The following is a 17,191-nucleotide window of genomic DNA, read 5'->3' on the forward strand; positions in this document are numbered from 1 at the left end:
GGTTTATCAATATTAAGATTGTGTTGAAATTTGAAAAAAATCCATCGAAGGATATTTGAGCTACAGTAGGACATTCAATGAAATCACGAAATTTTGACGAACAAAGTCCCATAACTCTGGAACGACAATTCAGAATTCCGTCAAAAACGAAAGGGGATCAGGGTTTATCAATATTAAGATTGTGTTAAAATTTGAAGAAAATCTGTCAAAGGATATTTGACGTAGCGTACGACATTAACAGACGGACGGACGGACGGACGGACGGACGGACAGACGGACGCGGGGTATACCATAATACGTCCCGTCATAGACGGGCGTATAAAAAATCCATCGGGGGATATTTGAGCTACGGTAGGATACATGAACAACAATAACATTTAAGGTCACAGTGACCTTGACCTTAGAATGAATGACCTTGAAATGACCAGTGGTCATCTAAGTGTGCTTGCAAACCTTCATGTCAAGTTTGAAGACTCTATGTCCAAGCATACCAAAGTTATAACAATTTTAACATTTTAACATTTAAGGTCACAGTGACCTTGACCTTCAAATGAATGACATTGAAATGACCAGTGGTCATCTTCTAGTACTGGCCAATCTTTATTTCAAGTTTGAAGACTCTAGGTACAAGCATACCAAAGTTATAACATGAAATAAGAACTTTAACATTTTTACATTCAAGGTCACAGTGACCTTGACCTTCAAATGAATGACCTTGAAATGTCCAGGGGTTACTTACTAGTTCTGGCCAACCTTCATGTCAAGTTTCAAGACTCTAGGTCCAAGCATACCAAAGTTATAACAACTTTAACATTTTTACATTCAAGGTCACAGTGACCTTGACCTTCAAATGAATGACCTTGAAATGTCCAGTGGTTACTTACTAGTTCTGGCCAACCTTCATGTCAAGTTTCAAGACTCTAGGTCCAAGCATACCAAAGTTATAACAACTTTAACATTTTTATATAGCTACAGTAGGACATTCAATGAAATCACGAAATTTTGACGAACAAAGTCCCATAACTCTGGAACGACAATTCAGAATTCCGTCAAAAACGAAAGGGGATCAGGGTTTATCAATATTAAGATTGTGTTGAAATTTGAAAAAAATCCATCGAAGGATATTTGAGCTACAGTAGGACATTCAATGAAATCACGAAATTTTGACGAACAAAGTCCCATAACTCTGGAACGACAATTCAGAATTCCGTCAAAAACGAAAGGGGATCAGGGTTTATCAATATTAAGATTGTGTTAAAATTTGAAGAAAATCTGTCAAAGGATATTTGACGTAGCGTACGACATTAACAGACGGACGGACGGACGGACGGACGGACGGACGGACGGACGGACAGACGGACGGACAGACGGACGGACAGACGGACGGACAGACGGACGCGGGGTATACCATAATACGTCCCGTCATAGACGGGCGTATAATCACACAAAAATGATTGTTATTGTTAGCATTCTTATAAACTATTAAACGTTTTTGAGTTTACAATACATTATTGCTAGCTTATCTGTAGGCATCAATAAATACCTGGAGTGTCAAAATGAAGTCCTTGATATTTAAAAGAAATATTTTTTTATTTGTATTCATTTTGTTACAAAGCCCCAGACAGCACACTCAAGATCGCTTGTGTGTCATCAGCAGAAACATGATTGCTTGTGTGTCATCAGCAGAAACATGAATATATTTTTTGCTTGTGTGTCATCAGCATACTCAAGATTGCTTGTGTGTAATCAGCATACTCGAGATTGCTCGTGTCATCAGCAGAAACATGACTGCTTTTGTGCCATCAGCATAAACAAGATGGCTTATGTGTCATCAGCAGAAACATGATTGCTTGTGTGTCATCAGCAGAAACAGGATTTTTTTGCTTGTGTGTCATCAGCATACTCAAGATTGCTTGTGTGTCATCAGCATACTTAAGATAGCTAGTGTCATCAGCATACTCAAGTTTGTTTGTGTGTCATCAGCATACTCAAGATTGCTTGTGTGTCATCAGCAGAAACAGGATTTCTTTTGCTTGTGTGTCATCAGCAGATCCAAGATCGCTTGTGTGTCATCAGCAGATCCAAGATGGCTTGTGTGTCATCAGCAGAAACATGATCGCTTGTGTGTCATTAGCAGAAACATGATTACTTATGTGTCATCAGCAGAAACAAGATTGCTCGTGTGTCATCAGCAGAAACAAGATTGCTCGCGTGTGTCATCAGCAGAAACAAGATTGCTCGTGTGTGTCATCAGCAGAAACAAGATTGCTCGTGTGTGTCATCAGTAGAAACAAGATTGCTCGTGTGTGTCATCAGCAGAAACAAGATTGCTCGTGTGTGTCATCAGCAGAAACAAGATTGCTCGTGTGTGTCATCAGCAGAAACAAGATTGCTAGTGTGTGTCATCAGCAGAAACAAGATTGCTCGTGTGTGTCATCAGCAGAAACAAGATTGCGTGTGTATCATCAGAAGAAACAGGATTGATTGTGCGACATAAGCCTAATCAATATTACTCATTTGTTACAAGCACACTCGAGATTCTCACCTGTCTCTGCTGCACAGATCACATGTTGTCCACCCCTCAACACAGGAATCACCAACTTCTACAAGACAAAAAAACATTGGCAATATTGCCATACCTATGTGTATTTTGGTCAAACTGACCACCTGTATTCTAGCCACCATAAAATTAGCCATCCCATAAATGTTAATAGTGAATGGAACATTACTAAACACATACATATTTTGATTTCACAATTTTTAGGTGAGGCAAATCCAACGAATATATCACTGATTTGTTGTGTCATAAACAGTAACAAGGGACAAAATTGTCACAAAACCAGGTTTTCATTGTGAAAAAAAATCTGATAAAGGGAGGCAACTCAAACTGAACTTTTGAAATGAACAAACAAAATTAACCCCCTTTGTAAGTTTGTTTTAAAATTAATCTATTTTTAGCCGTGGCAACCTTGACATTGGAGATATTGACGTGATTCTTTCGTGCGACACACCGTCCCATGATGGTGAACAAATGTGCCAAATGATTTTAAAATCTCATAATGAATGACATAGTTATAGCCCAGACAAGCTCATTGATGGCTATTTTTTACCTTTGAACTCAAAGTGTGACCTTGACCTTGGAGATATTGACGTAATTTTTTCGCGCGACACACCGTCTAATGATGGTTAACAAATGTGCCAAATGATTATAAAATCTCACGATGAACGACAAAGTTATGGCTTGGACAAGCTTGTTCCGCCCACCCGCCAGCCAGCCAGCCCGCCTGCATTCGCCAATCTAATAACCAGTTTTTTCCTTCGAAAACCTGGTTAAAAACTTTTATTTGTTGTCATACTTAAAAAAACACAACGTACTTTTGACCCAAGATCTGTCCCAGTATTACCAAGCAATACTCAGACATACAAATAAAGAATATTTGAACAAGAGATGTGTTTGTCAGAAACACAATGCCCCCTACTGCGCCGCTTTGATACATGTTTTTTTTACATTTGACCTTGAAGGATGACCTTCACCTTTCACCACTCAAAATGTGCAGCTCCATGAGATACACATGCATGCCAAATATTAAGTTGCTATGTGAAGGGACATAGAAGTTATGAGCATTTTTCTAAATCTAAACGCAAAGTGTGACGGAAGGACAGACGGAAAGTGTGACGGAAGGACAGACGGATGGACGGACTGACGGACGGACGATGCGATCATTATGTGCAAGATCGGAAAATAAATGTGGCCTCTAGAGTGTTAAGAGGGTTTTACTATAGCCACATAAGGAAAAATGCCCCGCCCCCTGGCGGCCATGTTTTTTTTACCAACCGGCATCATTTTTTAACTATTCCAAGATATTATTGTGATGAATCTTCTGACCAAGTTTCATAAACATCGGACAGTAAATGCGGCCTCTAGAGTGTTAACAAGGTATTACTATAGCCATTAAAGGAACAAGAGCTGTCAGAGGACAGCACACCTGACTATTCGAGGGCTTGACAGTATAACGTAAGCCATCATGGAGAGGGAGGGGGGGGGGGGGGGTATAATGTGGAAGTGTGATCATTTAATAGATGATCTTTCAAAAATAAAAATAACTTTTGGTTTTTGGTTTTATGGGGGGGGGGGGGGGGGGGGGGATTGGGTGGTTGTGTGATCATTTAATAGATGAGCTTTCCAAGATAAGAATAAAAAACAAGAGCACCGCCTTGCGGGTGCAGACCGCTCATCTATTTTCTTTTTAAAGGTGAAGGGACTCTCATTTTCAATCACAAAGGAGGGAGGGGTGGAGTGAAGAGCAGTGCATTGTGTGGGGGTGTGGACATTTATTACATTTTCTTCCAAAAATGCGAAAAAAAGGAAAAAAAAAAATCGGGTGGGGGGTGGGGGGGTGGGGGGGGGATTCTCGGGTTCGATGGTTGGACGGTATTTCAAACATAAAATAATAAAAAATAAATATTAGTGTTTTTTAACCGTTTCATAAAAAAAAATTGGAGGGGGAGTGAGGTGGGGGGGTATAGTGTGAGGGTGTGGTGGTTATTTGTGAGATGATCTTAAAAAAAAAAAAAAATAATAATAAGGGGGGGGGGATTCGGGTGAGGGGAGGGGGGGGTGGGGGGGATTCTTGGGTGCGATGGTTGGACGGTATTTCAAACATAAAATAATCAAAATAAATAGTTTTGTTTTTAACCGTTTAAAAAAAAAATTGGGGAGGGGGTGGGGTGGGGGGGGGGTATAGTGTGAGGGTGTGGTGGTCATTTGTGAGATGATCTTATAAAAAAAAAAAAAAAAAAAAATTGTGGGAGGGGGGGGTTGGGGGGGGGGGGGGGCACGGGCGATGGTTTGGGTGGAGTCTATTGTGGTATGTCAGGTAAGAGTAGTTTTGTCAAAGTATCAATCAAATCTTATTTGAGAAATTGAGAAATCAAGTATCTAATTGAGAAATTTAATAATTTGACCTTGAGAGTCAAGGTCATTCAAATGTCAAGGTAAAATTCAACTTGCCAGGTACAGTAACCTCATGATAGCATGAAAGTATTTGAAGTTTGAAAGCAATAGCCTTGATACTTAAGAAGTAAAGTGGATCGAAACACAAAATTTAACCATATATTCAAAGTTACTAAGTCAAAAAAGGGCCATAATTCCGTAAAAATGACATGCAGAGCTATGCAACTTGTCCTTTTACTGTACCCTTATGATAGTTTGCGAGTGTTCCAAGTATGAAAGCAATATCTATGATACTTTAGGGGTTAAGTGGACCAAAACACAAAACTTAACCAAACTTTCAATTTTCTAAGTATAAAGGGCTCATAATTCCGTCCAAATGCCAGTCAGAGTTACATAACTTTGCCTGCACAGTCCCCTTACGGTAGTTAGTAAGTGTTGCAAGTATGAAAGCAATAGCTTTGATACTTAAGGAATAAAATGGACCTTAACACAAATCTTAACCAAAATTTTTCAATTTTCTAAGTATAAAAAGGGCACATAATTCTGTCAAAATGCACGCCAGAGTTATCTAACTTTGCCTGCCCAGTCCCCTCATGATAGTAAGTAAGTGTACCAAGTTTGAATGCAATAGCATTGATACTTTCTGAGAAAAGTGGACCTAAACGCAAAACTTAACCAGACGCCGACGCCGACGCCAAGGTGATGACAATAGCTCATATTTTTTTTTCAAAAAATAGATGAGCTAAAAAGGGGGGGGGGGCGGCGTTGGGGATGGTTTGGGTGGAGTGCATTGTGGTATGTAAGGTACATGTAAGCATGTAAGTGTTGTTTTGTCAAACTTTAACATAGATTTATCAATAATATGCATATTCTAAGTATAAAAGGGGCCATAATTCTGTCAAAATGCTTGATACAGTTGTCTGCTCTTGTTTATAGGTTGGGGTCATGATGGTTAACAAGTATGCAAAATATGAAAGCAATATGTCAAAGGACATTGAAAATATTTGGGGTAGTACGCAAACTTTAACATTTGCATGCAAACGGACACGGAAACGCCGACGCCGGGGTGAGAGGATAGCTCTACTATATATATTTCATATGTAATAGTCGAGCTAAAAATGCCCGCCCCTTGGCAGCCTTGTTTTTCAATGCAAACGTAACCATTTTTGTACTCATCCAAGATATCATTAAGACCAATCTTCTGACCAAATTTCATGAAGATTGGAAATACATGTGGCCTCTATGGAGTTAACAAGGCAAATGTTGACGGCGCACGACAGACAAAAGATTATCACAAAAGCTCACCATGAGCACGTTGTGCTCAGGTGAGGTAAAAATAGAATGTGTTGGGCCTGTATTTACCAACCATTCAGTCTAAAAATAAAGAATATTCTTAAAACTTTTAATATTCTAAAACTACCTGAAAACAAGTCAAGGGTGGCAGTTAGCACCTGAAATTGAATTATTATTTGTTAAAAACAATACGCTTATGATATAAGCACCCTTTTGAACCTGTGAATATGAGTCGTGTTCTGAGAAAACTGGGCATAATGCAAGTGCGTCAAGTGTCGTCCCAGATTAGCCTTAGCTAATCAGGGCGACACTTTCTGCCTAAATTGGATCTTTGCTAAGAAGAGACTTCATTTAAACAAAAAATGTCATAAAAGCGGAAAGTGTCGTCCCTGATAAGCCTGTGTGGACTACACAGGCCTATCTGGGATGACACTTTACGCACATGCATTAAGCCCAGTTTTCTCAAAATGCGACTCATTATTGCAAACTCTGAGGTGTGTTTATTGAGTCTAACACTATTCTGTTTTTTTAAGTCTTAGAATTGCTTGGTGAATACCCGTCAAGAATTATTTTTTGGCATGCCGAGTATCACTTTGCATCTCTTATCTTTTTTCTTTTAGAATAAGAGGGCAACAGTTATAGCCTCCATACACTGAAGATTTCTTTTTCAAGGCTTAGTCTATGATTGATTATCATTCTAAGTCATAGTCTAAGATTAGGTTGGCTAATACATGTCCCAAGCCTGACGACTACAAAAGGGGTATCTTATATTTATTTTGGTGGGGGAGTCCACAAATTGAGATGGTCTGTTACCTGTATTTCAGTGGGTGAGTCCAATTTTTGAGATGGTCTGTTACCTGTATTTCAGTGGGTGAGTCCAATTTTTGAGATGCCAAGAAAAGCTGTAACTTCTCATGCAATTCCATGTCCTTGAAGCTAAAGATGCCATCATCTGCTACCACAGCTGGATTCTGATACAATCATGATACACTCAGATTTGATAAGGCCAAAAAACTAAATTGTGTGTTTTGGGTAAAGTACTAAATAAAATTAGGTTGGTATTGATTTTTTTAAACTTAACTGTTTAATGTAACAAACAATGAAATTCTTTTTCTTATCCTTTACTGTTATACCATATTATCAACTATAAACATACAATGATAAAAACAGGGATCACCGTCTTGGAACATTCAATGAAAGGCATTAGGGGTTGAACCTGTTTGTAGGCTAGCCAAACCTAACACTTAGTCAAGAATTAATCTCAAACCAAAACTGCATCTAAAACGATCTAAATTAAATGCCGACAGAAAATGAAAACATAAACGCCATAAATTGAGTACTAAACACATGATGTGAGGGTTCATGTGTCGCAAGTCTATTAAAATGATTAAGGAAAAGGTTTTAAAGTTATTAGTACCGGTATATACAAATGTATGGTCCATATATACCAGATATTTAACTATCAAGATAGCATTGTTCATACAGAAAATTGTAAAACAAACTGGGTGTAAGAACAATTGTAAATATGAAGACATATGATTAACAAAAGTATGAACAATATCTAGATGTTCGTTGTACATGTATGCTCCCTGCCCTGAAGCTGGGTTGTCAATATTTGCAATTGCTGTGAGTTCTTTTGTATTGCATGCCCCTACGATCTTGACCTTTGTTGTGTAGGAATGTTCCTTTTCTCCCTAGTATCCAGCATGCCAATAGGTATGATAAATGTTCAAAAGGTTATCTAAATATGGTGAAGAAACAAATTACAAGTAACAATCCCCAGTCACCTTGACCTTTCACTTATTGACCTCCAAATAAAAACATAAGAGCCATGCTCTGTGAAAAGGGGGTTTAATGCATGTGCATAAAGTGTCGTCCCAGATTAGCCTGTGCAGTAGGCACAGGCTAATCAGGGACCACACTTTCTGCTTTTTTTTTTTTCGTCTCTTCTTAGCAAAAATCCAGTTTGGGCGGAAAGTGTTGTTCCTGGTTAGCCTGTGCGGACTGCACAAGCTAATCTGGGACGACACTTTACACACATGCATTAAACCCCCTTTTCACAGAGCACGTCTGATAAATATTCCGTTTCTCCCAAGTAACCTATTTACCAATTTAGATGATAGTATGTTCCCCTGAAACCATTAGTACCAATTTACATTGTTATAGGTGAAAGCGTTCTCAAGATATCTTACTGAAACAAATGTTATACCAAAACCCCAGTGACGTTGACCTTGGAGCTATTGACCTCAAAATCAATAGGCATCACCCTTGTCTACAACCATCACACCAATTGACTTCAAAATCAATAAGCATCACCCTTGCCTATAACCATCACACCAATTGACTTCAAAATCAATAGGCATCACCCTTGCCTATAGCAATCACACTAATTGACTTCAAAATCAATAGGCATCACCCTTGCCTATAGCAATCACACTAATTTACTTCAAAATCAATAGGAATCACCCTTGCCTATAACCATCACACTAATTGACTTCAAAATCAATAGGCATCACCATTGCCTACAACCATCACACTTGTTTGCATATAGGTCAAAACATTCTCTAAATATCATGTCAGTGCCCCAGGTAAGCTGCGTATATGCGTCTTTCATCCTTTTAAAATGTTTAAAAACATCAAAGAAATACAATATCATGCGTATTGAAAAAGCATCAAATTTGACGTTTACACACATTCCTAAAATTCAATGCGTACGATACAATAGCTTCAATAGAAAATTCTTTGCTCATTTTCGGTATATCCTCTTTGCAATTATTATCGTAATGCGACGTCGCTTTTATTCAGCAAGCGTCTGGATGAAGGAGCAGGAAAACAGTCAAAGTTATTCAAACGCTCTGCGGACTAGATTTCATAGTTAATTACAGCATCTGACCAAATTATTTACGACAAACATGCGTTTTTAATCTGATTTAATCCATCGCTCATTGTGCATGTATCTGTAAAGCGTCTGTACTTTTAGTTTCTACAACGATGCAAAATAAAAATGTCTAAGAGAGGTTGAAAGATGTCCGCAATTGTTGCGCCAAAATATCAATCGATAGCAAAGTTTTTAAACCAAAAAAGCAAGAGCCATTAAGTGACAAATCATTCGTGTTATCTATTTTTTTAGTTTGAAGTTTATATTATGCACAGTTTCAAGAATTAAAGATGTGATGAAACATCAGTTTATGACAGTTAATTATAACTGTTTAAAGTTTTATTGAATCAATACAAGTGTGCAGCTTCAGCAGAAGTAATCTGAATCTGAATGGATACGTTGAAGTGACCGAGATTGGCTTTTATTCAACGGGGAAAGCAGCAAAGATTTTAAGGTATGAATTTTTATAACTCATTTCACCCTATTTCAAGACCGAAATCACCTTATTTTTTAAAATCAATGGGTGAAAACCCTATTTCCCAAATAATTATCTGGGGCACTGTCATGTGGAAACTTAATAGTCCGACCGACAGACAAACTGACGGACAGGTGCAAAGCAATGTTCTACTGCTTCTTTGAAGGGTTGAACAAATAAGACACACATGGATTTAAAGAAAAATTATTGCTAAAATCTTTTGGTTGATTATTTTTTCCTCTGTAGAATCCTTTCACACAAAACTAATGTTTGGACATAAAATAATTTGACTGTTTGAAATTACTGGCACTACATTTAAATATTTATTTTAGTATGTATTCAAAAAGAACTAAACAACTACTTTAATGGAAAATTGTGGAATGTTTGAATATGACAAATTTTACAAGAACAAGAGCTGTCTCCATAGGATGACATATGCCCCCGATAATCGCTTTGATAGAAGTTATGAGCATTTTTCAAAACCTGAACGCATACCCTAAGTTCAAGGTCAATGTCAAAGGGGTCAAAATTCGTGTGTGTATGGGAAGGCCTTGTCTATATACACATGCATACCAAATATGAATGTTACATCTGAAGCAACATAGAAGTTATGAGCATTTTTCAAAACCTAAACGCAAAGTGTAACGGAAAGACAGACAAACAGTGCGATCACTATATGCCCTCCTTCGAGGGCATAACAATGTTCTCATGTCAAATCTCTAGATAATAATTAATACACACCGGAGCATGACAGAGAATGGTGAAATGGTCATCACCACACTGTCGATGTTTCCAGCCATGAGAGGCCAGTTGTTTTGGATCAAAGACGTCAAATTTCTGTCCCCTATAGAACTGGAACTCTCGTCGTTTGGTAGTAATCATCAAGGAGGAGAGATTCTGCCTTTTCTTGAGTGCCTTCTCCTTCTCTATGCGGAGATTGTGCCTATGGAGTCGCTCCATCATACGCTGGGGAACCGTGATACGCTGGTACCCCTCGGCTGTCTCCTGAACATGCTGAGGAACCATGATACGTTGGTACCCTTTGGCTGTCTCCTGAACACACTGGGGAACCGTGATACGCTGGTACCCCTCTCCTGTCTCCTGAACACAGCACGGAAGTATAGAACAATACATGCTTTAAAAACAGACTTACAGAATGCTACAAATTTGTAAAATACATGCAGTTTGTTCAAGAAAAGATGAACTGAAGACCAACATACTGGAGCCTTGTTCTGGAACAATAGGGCTTAATGCATGTGCATAGTGTTGTCTCAGATAAGCCAGTGCAATCTTCACAGGCAAATCAGGCACAACACTTTTCGCTAGATGACACTTTATTAATGACGCATGCATTATTCCCTGTCAGGGCTTTTTTTCCTTCTTTGTGACCCGCTGAAAAACGGCCCTTTCCCTTCCGTTTTTTTTTTCACCTCAGCAGGTAAATTTTCCCCCAGATTTCATTTCCCACCCCACCCCCCCCCCAATTTTTTTTTTTTTTTTTGTAACTTTTAATACATAAGGTAACCTGATCCAGTGTAGAAAATAAAACATTATGCATAATTAAATTATCTGTTGCCTTGAATTTGTTTTAAAAACAGTAAAATATGTTATATTGATTAGTTAAGACTTTCCTTATTCTCCCCAAAATCAGGCATTTTGCGTGACTTTCTCCCCCCAAAATCCGGCATTTCGCGCAATTTTTTTCCCCTCAAAATAAGGCCAGGCCCTTTCCCTAAAATCAGATAAAAACCCCTGCCTGTTTTCTCAGAGAGAGGCTGATATTTCACATACATTTCTCAGAGTGAGGCTGATATTTCACATACATTACTCAGAGTGAGGCTGATATTTCACATACATTTCTCAGAGTGAGGCTGATATTTCACATACATTACTCAGAGTGAGGCTGATATTTCACATACATTTCTCAGAGTGAGGCTGATATTTCACAGACATTTCTCAGAGTGTGGCTGATATTTCACAGACATTTCTCAGAGTGAGGCTGATATTTCACATACATTTCTCAGAGTGAGGCTGATATTTCACAGACATTTCTCAGAGTGAGGCTGATATTTCACAGACATTTCTCAGAGTGAGGCTGATATTTCACATACATTACTCAGAGTGAGGCTGATATTTCCCATACATTTCTCAGAGTGAGGCTGATATTTCACAGACATTTCTCAGAGTGAGGCTGATATTTCACATACATTTCTTGCTGCATGCTTCATGGAGGATGATATCCCTCGACTGGCCAGCATTTTCAGTCTGCTCCATGTTAACATTACTCTCAAGAGATATTCTGTAATCTGTTTCTATCCCAAGTGACTGAAACAAAACAATAGCTGTTAAGCCCTCTCTAGGTTTAAAGCAATCTTTTCAAGGGTCAAGTTTGGAGAAGATCAGGAAAGAACAATACAATCCAAATATCCTTGTTAGTCCTCTGCCACAAATCAAAAGTGGATGGTAGGAAAACAGTCAATAAGACAATGTGCAGAAGCCAAGGTATGAATCAAGTCCAAGGTCAAATATTTGAGACTCCATTTTGTGGTCAAGGTCACATTTGAAAATCACAAGGGTCAAATATCTTAATTTGACCTTAACTGTTCTTGTCTGCTCTTCACCAAACCTGTTGAACATGTTTGTGGTTATAAAATGTAATATCTTAAAAAAGTTTTTAAAAAACAAAATAGTCCAGAGAATCACTAAGTTCAGATCCTTGATTTGCTAAAAATGGGTCTTTGAAGCAGTTTGCAGTGTAGATGTCCAACACTTCTTCCAATATTGGATAAAAAGGAAGCCTCTTTATTTACATAGACAGTAACATAATATATGGATGACAGCAGGGGGTTTCTAGCCATTTTGGGGAAAGGAGGTTGGTCACATTGGGATTTTTTAAATCCATAAAATGGCAAATATGGGAATTTTTCATCAACAAAATGGACCAAATTGACATTTTTTATCACAAAATATTGACACATCAGGCCAATAATATAAACATGAGATTGCCGATCAATGTGGTCGCCTACCGGTGAAACTCCACCATTGTCAGAATTTTTTTTAATTTTATTTCTTACCATAGCAACCAGAATTCTTGAAGTAGGAACTAAATGAAATGACATGCATAATCACCATATTGCCATCTATCCATGTTTCAAGTTTCATGAAAAAATATGAAGAACTTTTAAAGTTATCACAGGATCCAGAAAAGTGTGACTGACAGACAGACAGACAGAGCTCAAACCACAAGTCCTCTCCGGTTTCACCGGTAGGGGACAATAAGGAGAACACAATCATATAAATTATACATGTAGTTTTATACTTGTTAGATGTTTATGAAATAAAATTGAAATATAATAATAATAATCATAAGCCATTTTGTTTTTTAATTGGGAATTATTTTTATATTTCGGTTTGGGATCTAGTCCGTTTGCAAAATGGGATTGGGTCCGTTTCACGGCCTTTTTTCAGTAGCAGAAAAACTCCTGGACAAAATAAACAACACTGATATCTCAGAGATTCACAAAAAGCACAAGAGTGGCTGCATAGCACCACTGACTTACATGTATGTATTTATTATGAAGTCAATAATGTCAACAAGAGGGCCTGAAAGGCCCAAAGTCGCTCAACTGAGATAACAAGATATTATTGGGACAAATCTTCTGACCAAGTTTCATGAAGATCAGAAAATAAATGTGGCCTCTAGAGTGCTAACAAGGTTTTACTATAGCCATATAAGGAAAAATGCCACGCCCCCTTGCGGCCATGTTTTTCAACCAAACGGCATCATTTTTGAACTTTACCCAAGATATTATTGGGATAAATCTTCTGACCAAGTTTTATGAAGATCAGCAGCCAACTGTATAAAACTGGATAATTTTTATCCAGCAAGCAGAGAACTTTTGGTTATCTTCAATTTTAGGATATCTTTTTGGTTAGCGATTGTATAAACAAATAGATATCCGAACAGGTGCGAGTTTTGTTTGCGTTTTTGATAAGATTTAGCAAAGGTATTTCACTTTGGTTATCTTTATCTGAATAAAGATTATTTTTTTGATTGGCTAAAGTTATCCATATTTATACAATTGGCTGCAGACAATAAATGTGGCCTCAGTGTTAACAAGATTTTACTATAGCCATATATAGCCATATAAGGAAAAATGCCCCGCCCTTGGCAGCCATGTTTTTCAAGCATTTACCATTTTCGAACTCATCCAAGATATCTATAAGACAAATCTTCTGACCAAATTTCATGGAGATTGGACAATAAATGTGGCCTCTAGAGTGTTAACAAGGTTTTACTGTAACCATATAAGGAAAATGCCACGCCCCATGGCGGCCATGTTTTTCAACCAACCGGCATCATTTTCTTACTCGTCCAAGATATTATTGGAATGAACCTTCTGACCAAGTTTCATGAAGATTTTACTATAGCCATATATAGCCATATAAAGAAAAAAGCCCCTGCTCCTTGGCAGCTTTTCAAGCGAAGGTTACCATTTTTACACTTATGCAAGATATCATTGGGACAAATCTTCTGACCAAGTTTCATGAAGATCGGAAAATAAATGTGGCCTCTAGAGTGTTAACAAGATTTTACTGTAACCATATAAGGAAAAATGCCCCGCCCCTTGGCAGCCATGTTTTTCAAGCAAACCTAACCATTTTCAAACTCAACCAAGGTATCATTGAGACCAATCTTCTGACCAAATTTCATGAAGATATGACAAAAAATGTGGCCTCTAGAGAGTTGACAAGGCAAATGTTGACGCCGCACAACGCACGACCGACAAAAGGCGATCACAAAAGCTCACCATGAGCATGTTGTGCTCAGGTGAGCTAAAAATAAAAGGAACCTGAAATGATAGACAAGAAGAAAATGAAACAAGAGTGCCAAACTGTCATAAGATACGCCCTTTTGAAGGTTTTGGACAACTTGATAACTTTACCATTTGAGTGGCAAAATGACCTATTTTTTTGACCCGGCGTGACCCATATTTGAACTTGACCTAGATATCATCTAGACACAACTAGATCGGATGAAAACCACTTTAATTAGAGAGCAGAAAACATGCTAAATGCTTGAAATGCACTAAGTGACCTCGTGACCTAGTTTTTGACCCGGCACGACCTTTATAATACTTGACCTAGATATCATTAAGACACATGTTCTGACCAAATTTGGTGAAGATCGGATGAAAACTACTTCAATTAGAGAGCGGACACCATGCTTAATCCTTGAAATGCACTAAGCAACAACATGACCTAGTTTTTGACCAGGCATGACCCATATTCGAACCTGACCTAGACATTGTCTAGCTACAACTTCTGACCAAGTTTTGTGAAGATCGGATGAAAACTATTTGAATTAGAGTGCGGACACTGCTGTTTGAAATACACTAAATGACCGTGTGACCTAGTTTTTGACCCTGTATGACCCATATTCGAACTTGACCTAGATATTGTCTAGATACAACTTCTGACCAAGTTTAGTGAAGATCTGATGAAAACTATTTGAATTATGGAATGGAGACTACTGTTTGAAATGCACTTAGTGACCCCGTCACCTAGCTTTTGACCTGGCATTACCTGTATTCAAACTTGACCTAGATATTGTGTAGATACAACTTCTGACCAAGTTTGGTGAAGATGGGATGAAAACTGTATGAATCAGAGTGCAGACACTGCTGTGGACATGTATGTAGGGTGAACTTATAAAACGTCCCATTTTGAAAACGGGCGTATAAAAAGGCCATACGTTTAACATTTTTTTTACCAGAGAACTGTTCAAGAACTGAAATTTTCTGCTAATCTTTTGAAGAGGAGGTAATCATATAGTTAAGATTAAACCATATTCAATGTAAAGAATTAGTCTCAACCTAAAACAGCGTAACAAACACAATACCTGTTACCATCGATATCAATTTCAGGTTTTTTTTCCCATGTTTTTGTGAAGCGGCCTTGGCCTTCCCATTTTGTGAAAAAATGAGTTGCGAACTGTTCGAAATGTAAAAGGATGAGTTGCGAGCTTTCTAAAAGTGTGAAAATTTTAGTCGCAAACTTCATTAAATTGTGAAAATTTGAGTCGCAAACTTCTTGAAATTGTGAAAATATGAGTCACGAAATTTCCTTTAATTGTGAAAGAAAAGGCCACTCTCACAGACGGAAAAAAAGCCCTGAATTTGCGTGTTGTTTGTGGATAATTATGCTCAAAACAAAAAGTTGATAAAAAACCGTTATCAAACCAAAAGCAGTTGAAGATTCGATTTATCTTACGGAGGTTTTGTAAAAAGTCTATGTTTTATGAATGGTTGATTACACACTGGATCCATTCCGTGGGGCGGGGGTTCCGGAGATAATCGATAGTGTATGTATTTTTTAATTACGAACACTTGGCTTTTTCCATTGCAATAATGTACACATTTTTATGAACCGTTCAATGATGTGTTTGAAAATTTGGATTAATATCATTATTATGGAAACACAACAAATTAAGATGTTTTCATTTGTGCATTAGTGAAATATATATGATCTGTTTGTGTTTATTATACAAGAAAACAATTTATGCTGCTAATATTACCGATTAAAGTGCTGTAACCAGTTGCAAGCCAAATCACAGCGACCCGGAGTATCAATAGCTGGGAGATGGATAATTGCAACTATTGTTGAACTTATATGGATGGGTGATGAACAAAATATTGTGAAAAAAAAAATATAAAAAATTGGCAACCTACCATTGGGAAGTTTTAACTCACATGTGGGAAAAATATTATATACACTTTTTCCATTGGGAATGGGGCCGATAACTGGATACGATTTTGAATGCAAAAAAAACACACTTTGTGATGGCTTAAAACATTTACCCAAAGTTCATCAGTTTAGCTTTTAAAAAGAATGAATATTAAGATTAATAAAATGGCATGATTTTGGATAAATTAATGTCAACCACATTATATTATTGCCTGACTTTGTTTTAAAAGTAAGTATTACTATAACATACTTTAGTCCTGATTGTGCAACCTGTCGTAAAATGTTAGTTTTCGTACAGCAAACTTAATAAACGCCAGTGGGTCCTGATAACTTTTTTTTAATGCAGACCGTTGTGTATGGAGTCCATTTTGACTTTTTTTTAATGTTGAAGTCGAATTATGAGTCGCATATAGGCTATACAGTTTACACTGATGTGTTGTTTACCGCGGAGTTATGTGACTTAAATTATGTACACTAACTAAGATCTAAAGGGAATTTTGAAGGCAAAATTACCTGTCACCTTAAAGTTCAAAGACGAAACCTCACGTTTTGTCTGATAAAGTTGTCCCCCTTGTTCGTGGGTGTGTATAAAATGCGGCATTTAGCGCAGACTGCAAATTGCAGGCTGTGTTATCGGGCCATAAAACGCAGCAGATATAGACATCGTTGCAGTCAATATAGATAACGTAGGCAATATAGACAAAGAAGGAATACGCAGACGATATGCAATATAGTTTATGTGCTATATTTAACTAATTAATTTATTGCATTTCGGTGAATTTATGAACCATGGACATTCTAAAAATGAATGTGCTATATTTAACTAATTTAATACTTGTAAGTT

General features: G+C 37.6%; 1 protein-coding gene across 2 annotated transcripts in view; it reads right to left on the reverse strand.

Annotated features, from left to right (window-relative positions):
- LOC127871299 (probable ATP-dependent RNA helicase DDX28) overlaps positions 1–16,926 on the reverse strand; it is a 35,877-nt gene extending 18,951 nt beyond the window's left edge. Inside the window, exons 1-5 of one of the 2 annotated variants that reach the window (XM_052414074.1) lie at positions 16,861–16,926; positions 11,808–11,925; positions 10,342–10,701; positions 7,105–7,218; positions 2,546–2,603 (exon numbers count right to left, since the gene is read on the reverse strand). In XM_052414074.1, the coding sequence (XP_052270034.1) occupies positions 2,546–2,603; positions 7,105–7,218; positions 10,342–10,701; positions 11,808–11,882 (607 nt within the window). In that variant the 5' untranslated portion in view covers positions 11,883–11,925; positions 16,861–16,926. Of the gene's footprint in view, positions 1–2,545; positions 2,604–7,104; positions 7,219–10,341; positions 10,702–11,807; positions 11,926–16,597; positions 16,735–16,860 lie in introns of those variants that run through there. The other variant, XM_052414075.1, reaches the window with a different exon arrangement.
- Between the last annotated feature and the right edge of the window lie 265 nt (positions 16,927–17,191).

Source organism: Dreissena polymorpha, chromosome 3 (genome assembly GCF_020536995.1).
Source record: "Dreissena polymorpha isolate Duluth1 chromosome 3, UMN_Dpol_1.0, whole genome shotgun sequence".
In the NCBI taxonomy this organism is placed as follows: domain Eukaryota; kingdom Metazoa; phylum Mollusca; class Bivalvia; order Myida; family Dreissenidae; genus Dreissena; species Dreissena polymorpha.